The sequence below is a fragment of the Callithrix jacchus genome, chromosome 1, assembly GCF_049354715.1.
Source record: "Callithrix jacchus isolate 240 chromosome 1, calJac240_pri, whole genome shotgun sequence".
NCBI classification, from domain to species: domain Eukaryota; kingdom Metazoa; phylum Chordata; class Mammalia; order Primates; family Cebidae; genus Callithrix; species Callithrix jacchus.
In genome coordinates this window covers 195,659,674-195,682,670 of record NC_133502.1, presented here as the reverse complement: position 1 = coordinate 195,682,670, position 22,997 = coordinate 195,659,674, and the positions used below count along the sequence as shown (strand labels likewise).

Sequence of the window (22,997 nt, the reverse complement as noted above, 5' to 3'; positions counted from 1 at the left end):
CTCAGGAATGGAAAACCAAACATTGTATCTTCTCACTCCTCGGTGGAAGCTAAGCTATGAGGATGTAAAGGTGTAAGAATGATGCAATGGACTTTGGAGACTGGGGGGCAGGGTGGAAGGGGGTGAGTGATAAAACACTAAACGTTGGGTACAGTGTACATAGCTCAGGTGAAGGGTGTACGATAATAACAAATATCACCACTAAAGAAGTTATCCAGTTAACAAAAGACTACCTGTTCCACAAAAACCTACTGAAATAAAATGCTTGGAAAAGAAAAATGTTTTAAAAAGCAAAGGACAAATTTAAAATAGAGTTTATTCATTTTCTTTTTGCTTGTTTGCTTATACAGGCAGTGTCACTGCTGCCTTAAAATAATGGGTTATAAAAAAGGTATTTGCAAGCCTATGGTAACTTCGAAAATATACAATGGACACACAAAACAAACAGAAGTTATATCATACTAGAGAAAATCACCTTCACTAAAAGGCAGGCAGGAAAGAAAAGAGGAAGACGACCAGAAAATACATAATAAAATGGAAGGAATAAGTCCTTATGTCTCAATAATATTGAATGCAAGTGAACTAAACTCTCTAATTGAAAGACAGAGTGACTGAATAAATTTTTAAAAAAAGACCCAATCATCTGCTGCTTATAAAAAAAACAAACAAACAAACAAAAAAAAAAACTCTTTACCTGGCCAGGCTTGGTGGCTCACTCCTGCAATCCCAGCACTTTGGGACACTGAGGCAGGCAGATCATGAAGTCAGGAGCTCGAGACCATCCTGGCCAACATGGTGAAACCCTGTCTCTACTAAAAATACAAAAATTAGCTGGGCATGGTGGCGCATACCTGTAATCCCACCTATTTGGGAGGCTGAGGCAGGAGAATCACTTGAACCAGAGAGTCTGAGGTTTCAGTGAGCTGAGAATGAGCCACTGCACTCCAGCCTGGACAACAGAGCAAGACTCCATCCAAAAAAAATTTTTTTTTCACCTATAAAGACATATGTAGACTGAAAATAAAGGCATGAAAAAAAAAAAACACACAAATAGAACAGGAATCGCTATACTTAGACAAAACAGATTTCAAGACAAAAACTATGAGACAAAGGTCACTATGTAACAATACAAGGGTCAATTCAGCTAGAGGATGTGACAATGGTAAATATACATGCACCCAACACTGGAGTACCCAGATATATAAAACAAGTATTATTAGAGCTAAAGAGAGATAGGCCCCAAAACGATAATAGCTGGAGACATTAACACCTCACTTTCAGCACTGGACAGATCTTTCAGACAAAAACGGAAATGCTGGCCTTAACCTACACTATACACCTAGGGAACATCACGTTTGCAGAACGTTTCAGCCAACAGCTGCACAATGAACATTCTTTTCATCAGGACATGGGTCATTCAAGGATAGATTTTTAAAAAGTCTTAAAACATTCAAGAGACGAACAACATAAAGAATCTTCTCTGGGCCGGGCGCGGTGGCTTGCGCCTGTAATCCCAGCACTTTGGGAGGCCAAGGCGGGTGGATCACGAGGTCAAGAGATTGAGACCATCCTGGTCAACATGGTGAAACCCCGTCTCTACTAAAAATACAAAAAATTAGCTGGGCATGGTGGCGCGTGCCTGTGATCCCAGCTACTCAGGAGGCTGAGGCAGGAGAATTGCCTGAACCCAGGAGGCGGAGGTTGTGGTGAGCCAAGATCGCACCATTGCACTCCAGCCTGGGTAACAAGAGTGAAACTCCGTCTCAAAAAAAAAAAAAAAAAAAAAAAAAAAGAATCTTCTCTGATCACAATGAAATAAAACTAGAAATCAAAAACGAGGAATTTTGGAAACTATACAAACACATGGAAACTAAACATGCTCCTGAATGACCAGTGGGTTAAATTAAGGGAATTTTTTTTGAGTCTTTTCTTGAAACAATGATAATGAAAACATGACATATCAAAACCTCTGGGATACAGTGAAAGCAGTACTAAGAGGGAATTTTATAGCTACAAGTGCCTGCATCAAAAGAGCAAAACTTCAAACGACCTAATGATGCATCTTAAAGAATAAGAAATGTGGCCGGGCGCGGTGGCTCACCTGCAAGCCTAACGCTTTGCAGGGCCAAAGCAGGTAGGTTGCCTGAGCTCAGGACAAGACCAGCCTGGGCAACACGGCAAAACTCCGTCTCTACTAAAATACAAAAAAATTAGCTGGGCATAGTGGCGCGTCCCTGTAATCCCAGCTACTCAGGAGGCTGAGGCAGGAGAATTGCCTGAACCCAGGAGGCGGAGGTTGAGGTGAGCCGAGATTGCGCCATTGCACTCCAGCCTGGGTAACAAGAGTGAAACTCCGTCTCAAAAACAAACAAACGAAAAAAGAATTAGAAATGTAATGCCAGATATGGTGTCTCACACCTGTAATCCCAGCACTTTGAGAGGCTGGGACAGGCAGATCACTTGAGGTCAGAAGTTCAAGACCAAACTGGCCAACATAGCAAAATCCCAGGTATAGTAGCATGGACCTGTAGTCCCAGCTACTGGGGAGACTGAGGCACAAGGATTGCTTAAACCAGGGAGGTAGAGGTTGCAGTGAGCCAGAATCACCCCACTAAACTTCAGCCTGGGTAACAAGAGCAAAAAAACTCCATCTCAAAAAAAAAAAAAAAAAGTCCATACTATTCAAAGCAATCCCTATCAAAATACCAATGGCATTCTTTATAGAAACAGAAAAAAAAAAAAAACTATCCTAAAACTTATTTTAAAACCAAAAGACCCAGGACTGCCAAAGCTATCCTAAGCAAAAAGAGCAAAACTGGAAAAACCCCATTACCTGACTTCAAATTATATTACATAGCTATAGTAACTAAAATGACATAGTACTGGCATGAAAACAGACATATAGATCAGTGGACCAGCTATAGAGAACTTGAAATTAAATCTATACATCTATTGTGAATCCATTTTTGACAAAGGAGCCAAGAACATACTCTTCAATAAATGGTGCTGGGGAAACTGGATATCCATATGCACAAGAATGAAGTTAGATCTCCATCTCTCACCATATATTTTAAAAAATTAAAATGGCTTGAAGACATAAATCCAAGACCTCGAACTATGAAACTACTACAAGAAAACATTGGGGGAACTCTCCAGGACATTGGAATGAGCAAAGATTTCTTGAGCAATACCGCGAAAGCACAGGCAACAGAAGCAAAAAATGGATACATGGGATCACATCAAGTTAAAAAAACCAAAGGAAATGTAGCAAAGGAAACAAAGTAAAGAGACAACTCACAGAATGGGAGAAAATATTTGCAAACTGTCTGATGGGATTAATAACCAATCCAAGGAAAGCAAACAACTTTATAGGGGAAAAATAATCCAGTTAAGAATAGACAGATCAGGCGCGGTGGCTCACACCTGTAATCCCAGCACGTTGGGAGGCCAAAGCGGGCAGATCACAAGGTCAAGAGATCAAGACCATCCTGGCCGACATGGTGAAATCCTGTCTGTACTAAAAAGTACAAAAAATTAGCTAGGCCTGGTGGTGTGTGCCTGTAGTCCCAGCTACTCAGGAGGCGGAGGCAGGAGAATTGCTTGAACCCAGGAGGCGAAGGTTGCGGTGAGCTGAGATCGTGCCACTGCACTCCAGCCTGGCGCCTGGTGACAAAGCGACTGTCTCAAAAAAAAAAAAAAAAATAGACAAAATATTTGAATAGACATATCTGAAGACATACAAATAGCAAACAGGCATGTGAAAAAGTGTTCATATCAACGATCAGAGAAATGCAAATCAAAACTACAATGAGCTATCATTTCACCCCAGTTAAAATGGCTTTTATCCAAGACAGGCAATAACAAATGTTGGTAAGGATGTGGAGAAAAGGGAGCCCTCATACACTGTTGCTGGGAATGTCAATTACTATAACCACTATGAAGAACAGTTTGGAGACTCCTCAAAACACTAAAAATAGAGCTAATATGGGCTGGGCACGGTGGCTCACACCTGTAATCCCACCACTTTGGGAGGCGGAGGCAGGCAGATCACCTGAGGTCAGGAGTTTGAGACCAGCCTGACCAATATGATGAAACCTCATCTCTACTAAAAAATACAAAAATTAGCCAGGCATGGTGGCATGCACCTGTAATCCCAGCTACTCGGGAGGCTGAGACAGGAGAATCACTTGAACCAGGGTGGCGGAGGTTACAGTGAGCCAAGATCATGCCATTGCACTCCAGCCTGGGCAATAACAGCAAAACTCTGTCTCAAAAAAAAAAAAAAAAAAAAAAAAAAAAAAAAAAAGAGCTAACATAGGATCCAGCAATCCTAGGCACAGATCCAAAATAAAGGAAATTAGGATATTGGAGACACCTGTACTTCTGTGCTTATTTATCACTGTTTACAATAACCAAGATTTGGAAGCAACCTTAACATCCAACAGATAAAGAAAATGTGATACATACACCCAGTGGAGTACTATTCAGTTATAAAAACCAATGAGACTCTGTCATTTGCAACAAGGCTTGAACCAGAGGTCATTGTGTTAAATGAAATTAGCCAGGCACAGGAAAATGAACTTTGCATGTTCTCACTTATTTGTGGGATCTAAAAACTTTAAACAAAAATTGAACTCATGGAGATAGAGTAGGATGGTTAGAGTCTCGGAAGGGTAGTGGGAGGTTGGAGGGGAATGTGGGGATAATTAATAGGTACAAAAAATAGAAGAAATGAGTGAGAATAGTCTCTGCTAGCACAAGAGGGTGAGTAAAAAATATTTTAATTGTGCATTTTAAAAAAGTTAAAAGAATATCATTGGATTGTTTGTAACACGAAGGGCAAATGCTTGACGGGACAGATACCCCACTTACCCTGATGTGATTATGCATGTATCAAAATACCACATGTAACCATAGATATATATACCCACTATGTACCCACAAAAACTAAAGAAAACAAAATTTAAATAAAGTGTTTTTTAACATAGGTTAGTGAATTACTTTGATTCTAGGTACTTGACTCTTAAGGATATATTGAAAAATGGATCTCACAAATGCCATGAGCAAACATCCAGAATATTAACTAGATAGACATAATACAGAGCTTAGTATGTACCAAGTACCTCACATGCATTCTTAGTGTTTATTCTCTCAATACAGAAAGAATGAGCTGTCCAAAAAGAACAGCAGTCAATCATTAATGAGACTCAGTTCCTTTCCGCATTACTCTTCATTTGACCCGACCATGACATGATTTTGAAACTGTCTTACCATTCTTCTGCCTTGAAAGATGTTTGCATTCCTCAAAACTCTTCCATGGAGGGACAAAAGGTTGCTATCAAATTTGAAATTCCAGGGTTGAAGTAATGCTTGCGCTTTTTCCCTGAAAATTAAAAGATTGCCAAAATGATTAAACCAAGTAAGACATGCAGAAGCAGTTAGCCACCGGTGCAAGGCAATTTCCTTCCATTCCAGCTTTGGTGGTCGCTTGTCCGCAGCGTTGAGATGCAGCAGTACCTTCCCTGAAACTCTGAAATCTTGTTTTTGCTCTCATAGGCATAAAGGTCCTTAGAGCCTTTCGATTTCATTCTTCCCCATCCAACCTCCTAACCTTGCAATGACAGAAGAACTAGGATTGTCCCCTGACAACAACAAAATTCTTCCCAATTGTCACTTGCCAATAGAAGAATCTGAGATGCCAGGATGTACACAAGCACCCGCTTCATCGCGACGCTATGCACGTGCACCCACGAACACTCAGCCAGAAAAGCAGCACTTACTCTTCTATGCTTTTCCTGAGTCCTTTTAATGAATTATGCCTCTTTTCTGGACTCAATTTTGTTTCTGTAGCCAAGTCTTTCATACTGGTATAATCCTTACGTATTTCATCTGTTAGACCTTTTAAAAAAAATGCAAAAGACACAGCTGAACAAGCATGAATTTGAGTGAGGACTGAATTATGATAGCTGGAGAACTACCACCAAAGAGACACTTCGAGTTCCCCAAAAAGCCTGCACAAAGTCATAATTATAACTGACGTTAAAGAGGGGCTGTCAGTTGCCAATACCTGTCATGTAGCACAGCTGAGGAATCAGCAGGATAGGCTGACGCTGTGGACCTGTTTGGCCCTTTTTCCATCTGCCCTGGCTGACCAGAAGTGGCTGCCTCATCACAGTGATGATTTCTTTATGTTGCTGCCCAACAACAAGAGACCAGCATGACCATCAACGAAACATTAGAAACGCCACATACAGAGGTTCAAAAGTGCACAGGTGGGACTACGAATGAAGGGCCAGAGGCGTGCTGGCGATGTTTCCGCAAGTTGAATAGTGTACTATGAACACTCTCAAAATTCTCTCACCTTTGATAGGCCAGGGATCCTTTTCTCTTGTGAACATACTTGGCAAAGACAGGACTCCCACGAAACAGGACACTGGAGTGGTCAAGCTACTCTAACACTGTATATGAGCAGGGGTGAGACAGTGTCTATAGTTCTCACTGCAGTGTTGCCTTTAAAATTCCCAAAGATACTGAAAACTGTCAAGAGGACCACCCCCACACCCTGCCACCCAGCCACATGAGATGGGTAATTACAGATCTGTTCATGATGCTCTTCCTGCATAGTCTCTCCCTAAGCCCTTCGTCCCTGTTTCTAGTAGGAAAAGACATTTGCAGACAAAGAAGTTTCTATACTGATGCTGCAATTCTTTTTTTCTTTTTTTTTTTTTTGAGATGGAGTTTTACTCTTGTTGCCCAGGCTGGAGTGCAAGGGTGTGAACTTGGCTCACCACAGCCTCTGCCTCCCCGGTTCAAGCGATCCTCCTGCCTCAGTCTCCCGAGCAGCTGGGACTACAGGCACATGCCACCATGCCCAGCTATTTTTTTTTTTTTCTTTTTTTAGTACAGATGGAATTTCACCACGTTGACCAGGATGGTCTCGATCTCTTGACCTTGTGATCCGCCTGCCTCAGCCTCCCAAAGTGCTGGGATTACAGGCTGTGAGCCACTGTGCCCAGCCACTGATACTGCAATTTTTTTTTTTTTTTTTTTTTTTGAGACAGAGTTTCGCTTTTGTTACCCAGGCTGGAGTGCAATGGCGAGATCTCGGCTCACCGCAACCTCCGCCTCCTGGGAACAGGCAATTCTCCTGCTTCAGCCTCCTGAGTAGCTGGGATTACAGGCACGCGCCACCATGCCCCCCTAATTTTTTGTATTTTTAGTACAGACAGGGTTTCACCATGTTGACCAGGATGGTCTCGATCTCTTCACCTCGTGATCCACCTGCCTCGGCCTCCCAAAGTGCTGGGATTACAGGCATGAGCCACCGTGCCCAGCCCACATCAGCTTCTATACGTAAAATGTTATTTCTGGCTGAACACAGCGGCTTGCAAGGAGGATGGCTTGAGTCAAGGAGGTAGAAGGTGCAGTGAGCCGTGTTCACACCACTGCACTCCAGCCTAGCAACAGAGCGAGAGCCTGTCTCAAAAAGTTATGTCCAGGCTAGGCGTGGTGGCTCACTCCTGTAATCCCAGCACTTTGGGAGGCTGAGGTGGGCAGATCATGAGGTCAAGAGATCAAGACCATCCAGGCCAACATGGTGAAAACCCGTCTCTACTAAATAATGCAAAAAAATTAGCGGGGCGTGGTGGCATGCACCTGTAGTCCCAGCTACCCAGGAGGCTGAGGCAGGAGAATTACTTGAACCCAGGAGGTGGAGGTTGCAGTGAGCTGAGATTGTGTCACTGCACTCCAGCCTGGCACCTGGCAACAGAGCAAGATTCTGTCTCAAAAAAAAAGTTAATGTCTGTTGTTTCTATCATTAAACCTCTTGAAAGCCAGGATTGAACTTCTCTTCTAATGACTCATCTATGAATTCTGTCATTTTTTTTAAACCTGACCTCATGACGACACCAGATGTAAGCTGTCACTTATTAAATTCCCACTAGGGCCAAGACTACCCCTAATTTTGTCAGATATTTCAGCCCATCTATTTTATTCAACTAAATTTGCTGAAATCATTTTCTTTTTTCTTTTCTTTTTTTTTTTTTTTAAGATGGGGTTTCACCATTATGGCCTGGCTGGTCTTGAACTCCTGACCTCAGGTGATCCACCCACCTCTGCCTCCCAAAGTGCTAGGATTACAGGCGTGAGCCACCGCGCCCAGCTCATTTTCTTATCTTCGTCTACATCCAAGACTCCTACTCACCAATACATGCCAGGAAAGCAGTTTTCCTTCCAACGCCAAATTCTCTCAAATTACTAACCTCACTGTTCTGTGATCCCAACATACAGTGAGCTGACTCTTGCAACCTGTATTTCAGTCTACACTTCATGCCTCTGCCCATTATCCTCTTCTCCCTGATCTACAGACGCTCGCTTCTGACATTTACAAATCAGCTTCTCAAAGAGGCTTTCCACAACCACCCCAAGTCAGTAGCCACCAGATACCCTCCATGACACTCCCAATTTTAATCATCTGCCTGTCCCCTGGGACTATCAGAATCATCTTCTGTTTGCCACCTCTGCCTACCATGAGGATGTATGGTCTTTGAGATCAGATGGCTGTATACCTAGGATACAGTATAGGTGTTCCCTAAATGCTTTTGGGTTTGAATGAACAAGCTCTAAGTGTGGTACATGAATGAGGACAACTTCATAATTGAAGCATCTCCCGGCGGGGCACAGTGGCTCATGCCTGTAATCCCAGCACTTTGGGAGGCTGAGGTGGGTGGATCATGAGGTCAGAAGACCGAGATCATCCTGGCCATGGTGAAACCCCATCTCTACTAAGATACAAACAATTAGCCAGGCACAATGGTGCGTGCCTGTAGTCCCAGCTACTCAGGAGACTGAGACCGGGAATCTCTTGAACCTGGGAGACGGAGGTTGCAGTGAGCCAAGATCGAGCCACTGCAATCCAGCCTGGCAACAAAGCAAGAGCATGTGAGTGTGTGACTGTATGTGTATATACACGTACATGGCGTCTCCTTAGGGAGATCAGAGTGCTGTGTTCCCTCAATGGTTCTGCGAAAAGAAAATAAATCTTGGGACCCCAAAGGGAAACTCAAGCTGGGAATTGCATTAGGCAAACCTGCCTCCCATTTTATTCCTACGTAAGACAGCTAAGATTAAAAAAGAAAAAAGCCACGTATCTCCTTCACAATTGGCCCACAAGGAAATTCCTTGTGGGCCCTAAGAATTGTTGAATTTTACCCTGGCAATGTAAATTGATAGCTGATCTTCACAGGTGGGGGACATAAAGACAGAACTCCCAGTCACCCTTCTGAGACAGATGCGTATCTGATTGCTTCTTCTGCCCTGTTTATGTAAAAATGCAGACTCACTGAGCTAGACTAAGCCATAAATGACTATTCCTCTACCCCTCTCTCACAGTAAATTGTGTACGCGGTGAAAGGCTGACCAGAGACTCAGAAGAATGCAGCCTTTGTCTCTTATTTACCTATGATCTGGAAGCTTTCCTTTCCGCCCTGACACACGGCCCCACTAAGGGCTGTCCTGCCTTTCCGGACCAAACCAATGTACATCTTACATATGTTGACAGATGTCTCATGACTCCTGTGTAAAGCCAAGCCATACCCCAACCACCTTGAGCACGTCATCAGGACCTCCTGAAGCTATTCCTGAGTGCATCTTAAACCTTGGCAAAATAAGCTTTCTAAATTGATTGAGACCTGTCTTAGCTACTTAGAACTGTGAACCAAGACTATCTATGTTTGAGGTTTTAATATAAAAATACAAGCTGTTTTCTACCATTCATCTGTAAGTTGTTTCCAGTTGCTACAAATGTCTGAAATGGGTTTAGTAGTGTTTCTTTCACCTGCCAAAGCTAGAAAGATCGACTGCATCAACTGGCACATCTTATTTAGTCTTCCTTTGTGAACGCTCAGGTTGAGGAATCCATGCCTTGGGAGATTAGCATGTAATTGACATTATTTTCCATGTTGATCATTTTTATCTTTTGGACTGAGTTCTATGGGGCTGAGATTTCTAGATAAGTAACATTATCTTATCTGAATTCTTACCATATTTTCCACCGAACAATCCAACCACATTTTAAAAACTACAATTGCAGGCTGGGTGCAGTGGCTCATGCCTGTAAACCCAGCACTTTGGGAGGACAAGGCAGGTGGATCACCTGAGGTCAGGAGTTCAAGACCACCCTGACCAATATGGTAAAACCCGTCTCCACTAAAAATGTGAAAATTAGCTGCGCATGGTGGTGGGTACCTGTAGTTCCAGCTACTTAGGAGGCTGAGACAAGAGATTTGCTTGAACCCGGGAGATGGAAGTTGCAGTGAGCCAAGATCATGCCACTGCCCTCCAGCCTGGGTGATGGAGCAAGACTCCAACGAAAGAAAGAAAGAAAAGAAAGAAAGAAAGAAAGAAAAGAAAGAAAGAGAAAGAAAAAGAAAGAAAGAAAGAAGAAAAAAGACTGATAGGCCTGGCACATGCCTGTAATCCCAGCACTTTGGGAAACTGAGGTGGGCAGATCACGAGGTCAGGAGTTCAAGACCAGCCTGGCCAACATGGTGAAACCCCCATCTCTACTAAAAATATAAAAGTTAGCTGGACATGGTGGTACGTGCCTGTAATGCCAGCTACACGGGAGGCTGAGGCAGGAGAATTGCTTGAATCAGGACCCAGAAAGTGGAGGTTGCAGTGAGCCAAGATCACACCAGTGCACTCCAGCCTGGGCTACAGAGCGAGACTCCACCTCCAAAAAAAAAAAAAAAAAAAACAAAAAACAAAACAAACAAAAAAAAAACTATGATAGTAGCCACTGTTAAGACTGAAAGAAGGGAAAGAAGGTGTCACACTGAAGCCATTCTAGTTATGTGACATTATCCTATATACAAGGTACTTAGACGCGTGGATAATGGAGAAGTCAAGCTATAATTAATCCCCTAAAGAAAAATATGTTTACATGACAAATGTGTTTGAGTATCTAAATAAGACAAACTTAAACACATGAAGGTTTACAATTTAAACATATTTAAAGAAATACAATTTCATACCTGCTTGTAGTAGTCTATATAGGTGATTTTGGTGCCATCTGATTTGTTAAATGTGTGTCGAGGATTCAGATTCCAATCAACACCATCTACTCTGTAGGTCCTGTTGTTGTATCTGTGAAATTACAATATGGTATTATATCTGACTTTTTCATTGCACGGAACCATCGCACAGAAAATAAGACATTTTTAATCTTGCAAGGAATTGCAGGATATATTAGATTTACTAAGATGTAATTCACGGCCAGGTGCGGTGGCTCACGCCTGTAATCCCAGCACTTTGGGAGGCTAAGGGCGGATCACAAGGTTAAGAGATCGAGACCATCCTGGCCAACATGGTGAAACCCCGTCTCTACTAAAATACAAAAAAATTAGCTGGGCATGGTGGCGCATGCCTGTAGTCCCAGCTACTCCGGAGGCTGAGGCAGGAGAATTGCTTGAACCCAGGAGGCAGAGGTTGCAGTGAGCCAAGGTTGGGTAGATCAGAAGCAACCTGGCGCCTGGTGACAGAGTGAGACTGTCTCAATTAAAAAAAAGATGCAATTCACATAATACACAACTCACCCATACAATCACCTGGTTTTTACTATAGCCACAGAGATGTGTAATCAAGACAATCAAAGAAACATAACCATAAGCGGTCACTTCCCATTTTAGTCTAATCCACCAGCCTTCAGGCAACCACTAGTCTACTTCCTGTCTCAACACATTTGCTCATTCATGTAAACTGAGTCATAGAACGTCTGTTCTTTCCTGACTGGCTTCTTTCACTTAGCATTGTGTTTAAGATTCGACCAAGCTGTAGTATGTCTTGGCACTTAATTCCTTTCCATTTCCAAAAATATTCTGTTGTAGGATATCCCACCTTTTGTTTATCCATTCACCAGCTAGACATTATGGTTGTATATACTTTTGGTTACCATGAATAAGGTTACAAACATTTATGTGACGATTTTAGTGACTGTTATTTCTCTTGCGTGTTTAAGTAGGAGTAAAATTTCTAGGTTATATATGTAGGAGTTAAAAAGGAATTATTTAGGTGGCTAATAAAAGTTCTCAGTGGAATTTTCTCTTAATAAAAAAACAGCCCCCAAATATTTTCTTTTCTAACAAAAAGCAGCCTGAAAAAATCAAGCTGCAGCATAGATAAGCAAGCCGGAAGCTTGCACAGTTGAATGGCAGCAGCTATGCCAGAAGCCAGGTATTTCCAACATGGAGGTTTCTTCTTCCCTTCTCTTTGTGGCCATGTGTGCAGGCTGTTAAGGTGCCAGCCAGGTGGAAACCACATCCACATGATAAAAGATTAGGGTGCGATGACCAGCCTTTTCACAGGCTATGTCAATGGCACACCTGGTCCAAGCAACGCTTTGGGACCTATGCAAATCAGACACCACCTCTTCAAGCCCCTCCATAAAACCAACCTCATCTCTCTGCAAAGAGGAAGATCCATTCAGAACGCCCCTCCCCCTACAAGGAGCAGCTTTTCTCTTTCACCTATTCAACTTTCCGCTCCTAAACCCAACCTCATAGGGCTGCATCTTTGTTTTCCTTACTGTGGGACAACGAACCTTGTGTACTTCCCCAAATGATACCACTTCAGTAATACATATCTTTAGCATTTTAAGAAAGTGCCAGACTGTCTTCCAAAGAAGCCATACCATTTAACATTCCTACAAGCAGCATAGGAAGGTTGCTTCTGATCTTCCCACATCCTTGCCAACACTTATCAATATCTGTCTAATTTTAACCATCCTAATGGGTGTGAAACGATATCTCATTGTGGTTTTCACTTGCATTTCCATGATGGTTACTGATATTGAATGCTTTCATGCATCTATTGGTCATTTGTATATTTTGTTTAAAGAAATATCGCTGGTAAAGTATCTAATTGATCTTTTGTCCATTTTAAAAATTATGTCATCTCTCAATTAAGTGTTGTTTGTATATTCTAGATACAGGTTACTTACGCAATTTGCAAACATTTTCTGTACTTTTTCCAGTTGTTTTCACAATTTTGATAGTACACTTTGAACAAAGTTTTTAAGTTGGTGAAGCCCAATGTATGTTTGTTTTGTTATCACTTCGGCTTTGAGTGGCTTATCTAAGGTTTTGCCTAGCTCAAAGTCAAAAAGATTGAGTCCTGTATTTTTTTTTTGAGATGGAGTTTCACTCTTGTTGCCCAGGCTGGAGTGCAATGGCGCGATCTCGGCTCACCACAAGCTCTGCCTCCCTGGTTCAAGCGATTCTCCTGCCTCAGCCTCCCGAGTAGCTGGGATTACAGGCATGCGCCACCATGCCCAGCTAATTTTTGTATTTTTAGTAGAGACGGGGTTTCTCCATATTGGTCAGGCTGGTCTCAAATCCCCAACCTCAGGTGATCCATTCACCTCGGCCTCCCAAAGTGCTGAGATTACAGGTGTGAGCCACTGCACCCGGCCGAGTCCTATATTTTCTAAGAATGTTATGCTTTTAGTTCTTACATCTAGGTCTATTGAGTTGGTTGCGTTAAACTGGAATTAACTGTGTGAGTTATATGAGGAAGAGGGAGGTGGATAGTCAGTTGTCCCAGCAACATTATCGAAAAGACTGTCCTTTCCTCTATTGAATTACCCTGATGCACTTGTCAGAAGGCAATTGACTAAGTGGAGGTTAACCTTCTGAACTTATTCATTGGCCTCCGTCTCTTTAGGCCAACATCACACTACGTTGATTACCGGAGCTTTCTAATAAGTTTTAAAATTGAGAAGTGTGAGTCCTCCAATGTCCATGTAAGATTGCGTTGGCTAAGGAACTGATTCTTTAAATCCATTATCTTATCAATTTAAGATTTCTGCTGCAGAAAGATTCAAAAATTTCCTTCAAATGAAAAACTGCTGATGGATTGTAACTAAGCACTCATTTTTAAACTAGCTAAATGCCCATAACAGAGAGGAAAAGGAAAGAAATCTAGAAAGAGCTTAGTGTTATGTGCAAGGTAGGGTTCAGAATAAATGAACTGGCATTAGGGATTACAAGAATCGTGAAGTCAGCCAGGCGTGGTGGCTCACACCTATAATCCCAGCACTTTAGGAGGCCAACATAGTAAAACCCCATCTGTATTAAAAATACAAAAAAATTAGCTGGGTGTGGTAGCACACGCCTATAGTCCCAGCTGCTTGGGAGGCTGAGGCAGGAGAATTGCTTGAACCCAGGAGGCAGAGATTGCAGTGAGCCAAGATCGCTCCACTGCACTCCAGCTTGGGCAACAGTGTGAGACTCTGTCTCAAAGAAAAAAAAAAAAAAAAAAAAAAAAAAAAAGAATAGTGGCATCTACAATTGACGTATTCTTTTTTTTTTTTTTTTTTTGAGACGGAGTTTCACTCGTTACCCGGGCTGGAGTGCAATGGCACGATCTCGGCTCAACTCTACCTCCACCTCCTGGGTTCAGGCAATTCTCCTGCCTCAGCCTCCTGAGTAGCTGAGATTACAGGCATGCACCACCATGCCCAGCTAATTTTTTGTATTTTTAGTAGAGACAGGGTTTCACCATGTTGACCAAGATGGTCTCGATCTCTTGACCTCGTGATCCACCCACCTCAGCCTCCCAAAGTGCTGAGATTACAGGCTTGAGTCACCACACCCGGCCTGACATCCTTCTCCCAAGCTGTATAACCAGAGGAGAAACATGTCCAGTGGTTCTTGCCATTTCTACTCAAACTTGAACATTTAGTGACTAGAGAACTATAGGAGCATCTCTTGCCGTCTCTTGGGGGGTGGGGAGGGAGTTAAAATGATTAGATCAGTTTTTAAAAGATAGACTTACTTTGTCAGAACAATTGATCCAATTAATTTATTAGCTACTTCCACTTGGGGGTTTCCTCGCTGGGCCTCTGCCTGTATTTTGCTTATGAAATCATAAACAGTTTCTATTCGGAGCAGTTTGTGGTTCACGTCAGCACAGAGGGTAATGCCGTTTTCGTACTGAAGAATAGAAGTAACATAACCACGCCAGATTTCCAAGCTGGTACTAGAATAAATTACATGAGAGTAGTAAGTCCAAGCTCTTCACACAAAGCCAAGTGTTTCCAGGCCTAAGCTCTGGGTCTAAAAATTGGTACTTAGAAGTCAGTTTCAATTCCTTGGTCTTAGTCTTTTGAAGGACCTTCAGGTAAACATTTATCAGATGTGCTATTTATATTTTGTTGAACTGTTTTTATCACCCACAGGCTGAAAGTATCATATCCACATGTATCTGTAACATAACTTACATTTGGTATATACCTATACAAGTAATAGAGAGATACAGCTGCTATGACTGAAGATACTCTCAGAGATAAATTACCCATTTTGCACGATCGTTTAGGCTTCTCACAATGTGTATGCAACAACTGGATTACCTTAAGGTTTCTATTTGTCATGCCAAATTTTTTTTAAAATGAATCTTCTTACCTTGAGTTGGCATTACACTTTTAAATGGTCAGTGGATGCCATTTAAAAGGCTATAACTTTTAAGGCATACCACTTCAAATGTGAAATGAATAACTTTCTCAAGAAAATCCTACGTTTAAGTCTGCAGAATGTGAAATTTTCTACTTTATACAAACCCACGACGCTCTAGTGTCAATGGTATCTTTTCGGTATAATAGTGGCGACCGATTTGTTTCAAGTTTAGCTCCTTGAAAGCTCTAGAAATGGAAAAAAATAAATTTTGTTGAAAGTACAGGTTACATTGTTAAGCATTTGGTAAGACATATAATGGAGAAAAAAATCTGTCAATGACTATTTATATCATCAATGAACATAAAGTACGGAACTACAAAGTTACATTATGAGGTGGATAGTAACATTCATTTAACCTCAATTGTTCTGTCTCCTTATAAACGTAATATTGTAGAAAGGTTACCAAGATGTTCTTCATTCTCAAAACTAAACTAAGGTCTCTTTTTCAAACTGTGCCTTTTGTTTGAGACAGAGCCTCGCTCTGTCGCCCAGGCTGGAGTGCAGTGGCACGATCTCTGCTCACTGCAACCTCTACCCACTGGGTCCAAGTGATTCTCCTGCCTCAGCCTCCTGAGTAGCTGGACTGCAGGCACATGCCACCACACCCAACTAATTTTTGTATGTTTAGTAAAGGCAGGGTTTCACCATGTTGGCCAGGCTGATCTCGAACTCCTGACCTCAAATGATCCACCTGCCTCAGCCTTCCAAAGTGCCAGGATTATAGGTGTGAGCCACCACATCTGGCCTCAAACTGCGCCTTTCAAATTTTAACTTTCAATATTTAGTCATCGTAGTGACCACAGAGTAAAAAGTGTATTTGCTACAGGGACATGCATGGATGTGCATAGCTGACGTCTATTATTCTTTCTAGGCAGGTATGAGGCAAAGAGCAGGGGCAGGCCAGGAGAACACTGAGGATAATCCACTGAACTTGCTCATTCCAGGTGAGCCTCAAGTATCATTTCGTCTCCAAGACCCTTCACTCTCTTAATACACGGGACTATGAAGAACAGAAAGTGCTCGAAGCAAATGGCTACGTTCAACACCACTAACCATAAAACAACTGAATGAATAGCAAAGAAATCCAACCCCGATAACCTACTTTCTAAACAGAATGTTGTAAAAGCGTAGGCAATCTGGTGACGTGGGCGCGAGTTCTTTGGAAAACTCAACCACAATCTTCACAATTTTTTTGTCTTCAGTTGTGCTCACCCATTCCACTTTCTGAGAAAAAGAACAAAAAAAAGTCCAGATATTCTACCAAAAACTTTGCATGGCAAATCAACATGTCACTTGGCTATCCAGCAAACTATCGAAATGGGGCAGTCTTTCCCACAAAGGTACACACATGCACGAAAGGGGACTGACAAGAGTGAAGAGTTGGAATATTCAATATTCAAGTTGAAATATTTTACTCAAGCTCCTGAAAACAATTTAATTGTCCAGTTGATATAGAAATTTCTAGAAGAAAATAAGTTTTCTAATTTTTTCTGCTAGGAGTGAGGGGGCTGAAGTTTTGAATGAAACAAATAGAATAAAAACAAAGTATCCAAAATTTGGAAGCATTTTTAAGCCACATTGTGCTATTAAACTTCATTTAGGCATTAAAATTAGAGGCATTATCGAATGTCAGGAACCAAACATGGCATGCAGGTTCTGCTACAAGCCATATGAGCGAGAGGTCCTTGGGGCATCTCTGCAACAACTGCACAAAAATAATGGGTGTTTTATTATATATATAAAAAAGTAAAAGCAAGAGAAAGAACACAGGAAGATGTGAAATAACATTACTTAACCCGCTCTCTTAGTGGCCGAGGTAATAATAAAGAGTTTCCGTCAAATATATGGCACTCCCCAAATTTCCTTATATGTTGATTAAGTAAAATTTGACGGAGATTTCCAGCTTCTACGTCGGGTTTGTAGTCAACATTGTATTTAAATGCAGAACGCTGATGATGGGATATCACTCGGAAGTGATTGGCGATTAGCCGTACCACTTCACCTTCTGAACCTGAAAAATTGAGTGACATGACAATAAACAGACTGATTGGGCCTAAAACAGTTTGGACGCTACAATATTAAAGGCCAAAGTTAGGGCTGGGTGCGAAGGCTCACGCCTGTAAATCCCAATGCTTTGGGAGGCCGAGGAGGGCAGATGATGAGGTCAGGAGTTCGAGACCAGCCTGGGCAACATGATGAAACCCCCATCTCTACTAAAAATTCAAAAAATTAGCTGGGCACGGTGGCATGGGCCTATAATCCCAGCTACTCAGGAGGCTGAGACAAGAGAATTGCTTGAACCTGGGAGATCAGAGGTTGCAGTGAGCTGAGATTGCCACTGTACTCCAGCCCAGGCAACAGTGCAGGACACTGTCTCGAAACCAAAACTCGAACCCCAACCCCAACCCAAACAGCTCCATCTACACTGGGCTATCGGCCAACATACCTGTTTTTGAGTTTTTAACATGCATCATATCTCTCCTGGTGTTTACCACCAGGTCCTGAAAAACTCCACCAATCCTCCTCTCCTGTAAGGATAAGGTTTGTAATCCAGCTTCAAGTCCAGGTTCTCTCACCCCTGCATAAATGTAAAAGCCAGAAGTTTACACAATAAAAAGGGAAGAACAGATAAGACGGTATTAACACCCAGCCTAAGTTTGCTGGAGGTAGGTAAGACGCCACCCAAGGTTCCGAAACACATTTCAGTGACGTGTTGCCACGTGTGTGACCTTTCCCAGAAACCTTTTCCAAGGAGTCCTCAGTTCAGATCCGTGGTTGCCTTAACACTATCGTCCATTCCTGCTACACAATTGCCCCATTTCTTTGGGTATTTTTTCATGGTACAAGATTCTAGAAACCTTGGGTTTTGACTCTTTGAGCCTATCCCCTGCCGCTACACTGCCCCCTAGTGGGTGTCATAAAATGCCAAATAAACCAGTCTTTCAAAAGATCTATGAAAGTGGCTTTTGATACAAAGCTGATCTATTCTTTCTATTAAGAGCAACTACAAAAGGATCACACTATTTTAAACTTACATGCTAAGTTCATATTGAGGTAGCTATTCTACAAAGTTAAATCTGAATGACAGCACAATGCAGTCTTTCACTGACAAGTGAGGCAACCTGGAAGAACACGCACACGTCATTATAAATCCCGTAACCCTGAATGACCAAGACGTCTTTGCCTTGGGTTACAATGGTTTTTCTCAAAAGTTTACTTCCAGGGGCTATTGTTTTCAGTTTATGACAATCTGACAAATTCAGAGTATCCCCATTTCTGATAGACTAAATTTTATCAAACTCCCAACTAGCTCCTAACACATCCGACAATAAAATTCACCATATTAAAATGTCAGCAAAAGGAAACAGGTGTCCCAGCTTGGCACTTCGGCACTTGCTGCAAACCATGCTTTTTTTGAGATGGATTCTCACTCTGTCACCCAGGGTGGAGTACAGTGGCCCCATCTCAGCTCACTTAAACTTCCACCTCCCACATTCAAGCAATTCTCCTGCCTCAGCCTCCCGAGTAGCTGCGATTACAGGCACATGCCACCATGCCTGGCTAATTGCCGTATTTTTGGTAGAGATGGGATTTTGTCATGTTGGCTAGGCTGGTCTCAAACTTCTAGCCTCAAGTGATCCACCCACCTGGGCCTCCCAAAGTGCTAGTGTGAGCCACTGTGCCCAGTCCACGTACTTTAAACATACTAGTTAATAACCCTTCCGATGGGATCTGATTAAAAATGTGTTTTAATTTTACATATTCAAATGAATAAGCTCATTTTATAGGTTCTGGATTTTGGATCAGTTTACTGTTTATCTATAATACAATTTTTTTAGTGTTGAAGGTTTTGATTCATCACGAGCTACTTTGCTATAATAACCAAAGTGGAGAATCCAGACTGCAGTTGAATCCCGTTGGCCAAATCCTTAGCAAATGACAGTATCTGAGCCTGTGAGCATGAGAGCTTGTATAAATGAGGATGGCCCGGCACCCTGCAATGTGGTAACGGTTTAAACTCTTAATGTCACAATTTAAAGAGGCAAAAAGACGGTATTCTTAGAATTCCATTAAGTTAACCTAGAGTTATCATGTGCAGATGTGTCATTTAAATTTGAAAAGCAATTACGTTGAACTGGCTAATAAACAGTGACCTCCATTTCTTTTCCACACGTTTTAAGACAGAAGGTGAAGGAAACACTATCAGATAATTCACTGCACGAAGAGAGACAGTTACCAGCTGCACACACTTCCCATCCCACCAAACCTCACGGGAGTCCTCAGGCTCTGTCTAGAACCTTCTACCACTGTGGTGGCCCTTCACACAGGAAGCATCCCCTGCCCCTCACGTCCTTCTTGCCTCCTTTCACCTCGAGACTGTGCTGTTCCTTCTGCTCCTCTCGGCTGCCGCGGTCTAACCACTGGGCCTTCCTCTCGCAGGGGCCGGGGTGTCCACTGCCACTGAGCAGGCTCCTGGAAATAGAAATAATGAGCTGCGCCCCCCGTGTTTATTCGCCCTCCAAATGGTACTCTCAGGGCACAGGGCAAAGGAATTTCCTCTGCAAAGCTCATATTCCAGTGACAGAAACTGAGTTGTAACAAGCAACAGTGTAATAGTACTTTGTGTGGTAATTGCTAAGGAAACAAAGACCACCACAAACTGAGGAGAATTGGGAACTACTGGGAGGTTTGATTAGTTGATGGCAAAGGAGGGCCTCAGTGAGAAAGCGACATTGAACCCAAGACTTGGAGGTGCTGAGTGAATTAGCAAAGTCACCCACGCCAAAGGTGGAGGGAAAAAGAGCAGAGCTCTGCAGCTGGGAAGGTTTGAGGAAGAAGGAGGCGGCCAGTGTGGCTGGAAGAAGGGAAGGGCGAGAGAGGTCAGTGAGATGAAGGGAAGGAGGTCCTTTTAAGGAAATTGCTTCTGACTGATAAAATGAGAGCTGTGACAGGATGCCAGGCAGAGGAACAACATGAACTGATTTGTCAAGTTCTGCATTGGGAACACGCAGAGTGAGAGATAAGGAAATAGCAAGGATGTCAGCTGTTTGGGCTGGAAGGCAGGGATAGGAGTGGTGAGAAATTATCCAATACTGGATAGTTTGGAGAAAAAAAAATAGAGAAAACAATCCCTGGTTGTTTTTGAGAAGGGCTTGAGGTCATGGCGATAGGATGAATCCATAGACTTTTGGCCTGAGCAAGCAGAAGAATAAACATCCTTCTGATGAGGTGGGTGTAGTGTGTTGGGAAGGGCAGATCAGGAGAATGAGGTGTCTGTGGACACCCATGGGGCTGTTGGATGGTACAGGAGGGGTTCTGGCTGAAGAGAAAAATGTGGGGACCTGTCCACACACCAGAGAGCATTTTTGACCCTGGATAACTTCACCAAGGGAGTGAGACTATGGAGAAAAAGATGAGGCTCAACAGCTAGGTCTGGGCAAGATCAAGGGGGCACAGAGGAGAACTCCACAAAAGAGAGCAAGAGGGGGTGGCCAGGGATGAAGGAGGTGGCCTCAACACTAAGTGAAGGGAGCCCATCAAGAGAAAAGAGCTCTCGACGGTGCCAAGTACACGCCATGGCACAAGTCTGAGGAGAGCCGCCCTGTGGATTTGGAGTGCGAGCATCCAGGGAAAGTTTCTTGATGAATGGGAGTGAACTCAGTGAGTTTGGAGACAGATGGGAATGATTTAGGAGAACACACACCTGCTGACTTGGGAGACAGTTGCACCAGACGGGCCCTGGACGGAGGACTGCCTACGGGGCTAAGTAGAGATACTTGCTTTAGGTAGGAACAAGGATGGTGCCCTAGGCCAGGCTCGGCGGCTCACACCTGAAATCCCAGCACTTTGGGAGGCTGAAGCGGGCAGATCACCTGAGGTCAAGAGTTCAAGACCACCCTGGCTAACGTGGTGAAACCCCATCTCTACTAATACAAAAAATAAAAATAAAAAGCTGGTGTCCTAGGATCTCGGGTGAGGAGCTAGATACGGGTTCAGATGGTCATGAGTGAGGAGACCAGAGAGGGAGCCACTGACGTTCTCATTAGATGCTTTGTCTCAGTGACACAGGGGTCAATGTTGAAAACTGAGAATTAGGACCAGGAGGAGGAACTGAGGTTGGAGGGCTTAGGAGACAGAGAGGAGTGACAATCACAGCAGAGTGAGGGGACCTGGAAGGCGTCATGCTACATCCATGCAGAACAGGGTCCCCCTGGAGGTCGTCAGGTGAGACCCCTCAGCACCACTACGGATCCTGCCGTGTGACTGCAAAGTGGATATGCAGTAAGAGAAGGCAAGACAGAGCGGGCATAACCAGTTTTCAACAAGACTGGAAAAACCTTTCTAACTCAGGCGATGCCAGTGCATTCATGAAGTTGCTTATTTTGGGTCACTTCCAAACAGGAGTCACTGGCTGAAGCCAAGAAATCTAGAAACCTCTGCATCCACTTTGGGCTGAAAGTCAGTCTGCTTGCACATGTGAGAATGTGAGGAGGAAGCAGTGGAGCGCAGACGACGCCTCCCCATGCTGCCTGACTCTTCTTACGAAAATTGATCAGTCTTCATTTAGCACTATTCCTCAACTAGCTTGGCTCGACAACCAACTCTGTTCTTTTCAGTACAGGCACGAATCTCTTGCATAAAGAAAACAATGAAAGTTACAGGCCTTACTCACTGCAGCTGATGCAGCTGATTCAGGTGCTCTGGGTACCCCAGGTGCCTCTTGTTCCTCCTGCTCCCTGCGGCGGGCTCTGCCTCGAGCGGTCGTCCTGGCCCTACCAGTCATTGCGGTCCTGAAGGTGATGACCCTGAAGAACAGTTACGTTACATGTCGGTGGAGCTGCCTGGTGTCTTACTCTCTTCAGTGTTGCTACACCAGAATAGCTGAGGCTGAGTAATTTATGAAGAGGTGGATTTGGCTCCTCATTCTGGTGGCTGGGAATTCCAAGACTGGGCAGCCTGCCTGGTGAGGGTCTCACGCTGCTTCAACTCCCGGTAGAAAGCAGGAGTGGGGGAGAGGTGTTTACAAAGATCACATGGCAAAAGGGGAAACAAGAGAAACTGAGGAAGCCAGACTCAAGCAGCCCAGGCACTAATCCAACGCACTCACGTGAACCTACTCATAAGGGCTCCACCCCCAGGAGCCAAATGCCTCCCAGGAGGTCCCTCTTCCCAACGCTGCCACATTGGGGATCAAATTTCAGCATGAGTTTTGGTGGGGAGGAGCCGTATTCAAACAATAGCACCTGGTAACATTTTTCTTCCTTTTACTATTACTTCCAAGAAAACATCTGATTACTAACTACACACGTTTTCCTATTACACCAAAAAGAGGACCCCCCCCCCCCCCGCCACCACCCGCCACCACCCCGTCGGGTCAGCAAGAAGCCTCCTGTAATAAAAGACTGGACACGTGGTAAAAAAAAAAAATTTTTTTTTTGAGACAATCTCGTTCTGTCTCCCAGGCTGGAGACAGTGTCTCCGTGC

General features: G+C 43.3%; 1 protein-coding gene across 1 annotated transcript in view; it reads right to left on the bottom strand.

The window, feature by feature from the left end:
• Positions 1-22,722, bottom strand: part of PIWIL3 (piwi like RNA-mediated gene silencing 3) — a 60,193-nt gene extending 37,471 nt beyond the window's left edge. The window contains exons 1-11 of the mRNA XM_035267762.3: positions 22,186-22,722; positions 19,883-19,985; positions 17,959-18,090; positions 17,309-17,523; positions 16,615-16,736; positions 15,617-15,697; positions 14,836-15,039; positions 11,037-11,148; positions 6,068-6,194; positions 5,781-5,898; positions 5,272-5,383 (exon numbers count right to left, since the gene is read on the bottom strand). Coding sequence (XP_035123653.3) covers positions 5,272-5,383; positions 5,781-5,898; positions 6,068-6,194; positions 11,037-11,148; positions 14,836-15,039; positions 15,617-15,697; positions 16,615-16,736; positions 17,309-17,523; positions 17,959-18,090; positions 19,883-19,985; positions 22,186-22,296 — 1,437 coding nt within the window. The 5' untranslated portion in view covers positions 22,297-22,722. The remainder of the gene's footprint in view (positions 1-5,271; positions 5,384-5,780; positions 5,899-6,067; positions 6,195-11,036; positions 11,149-14,835; positions 15,040-15,616; positions 15,698-16,614; positions 16,737-17,308; positions 17,524-17,958; positions 18,091-19,882; positions 19,986-22,185) is intronic.
• Positions 22,723-22,997: the final 275 nt, after the last annotated feature.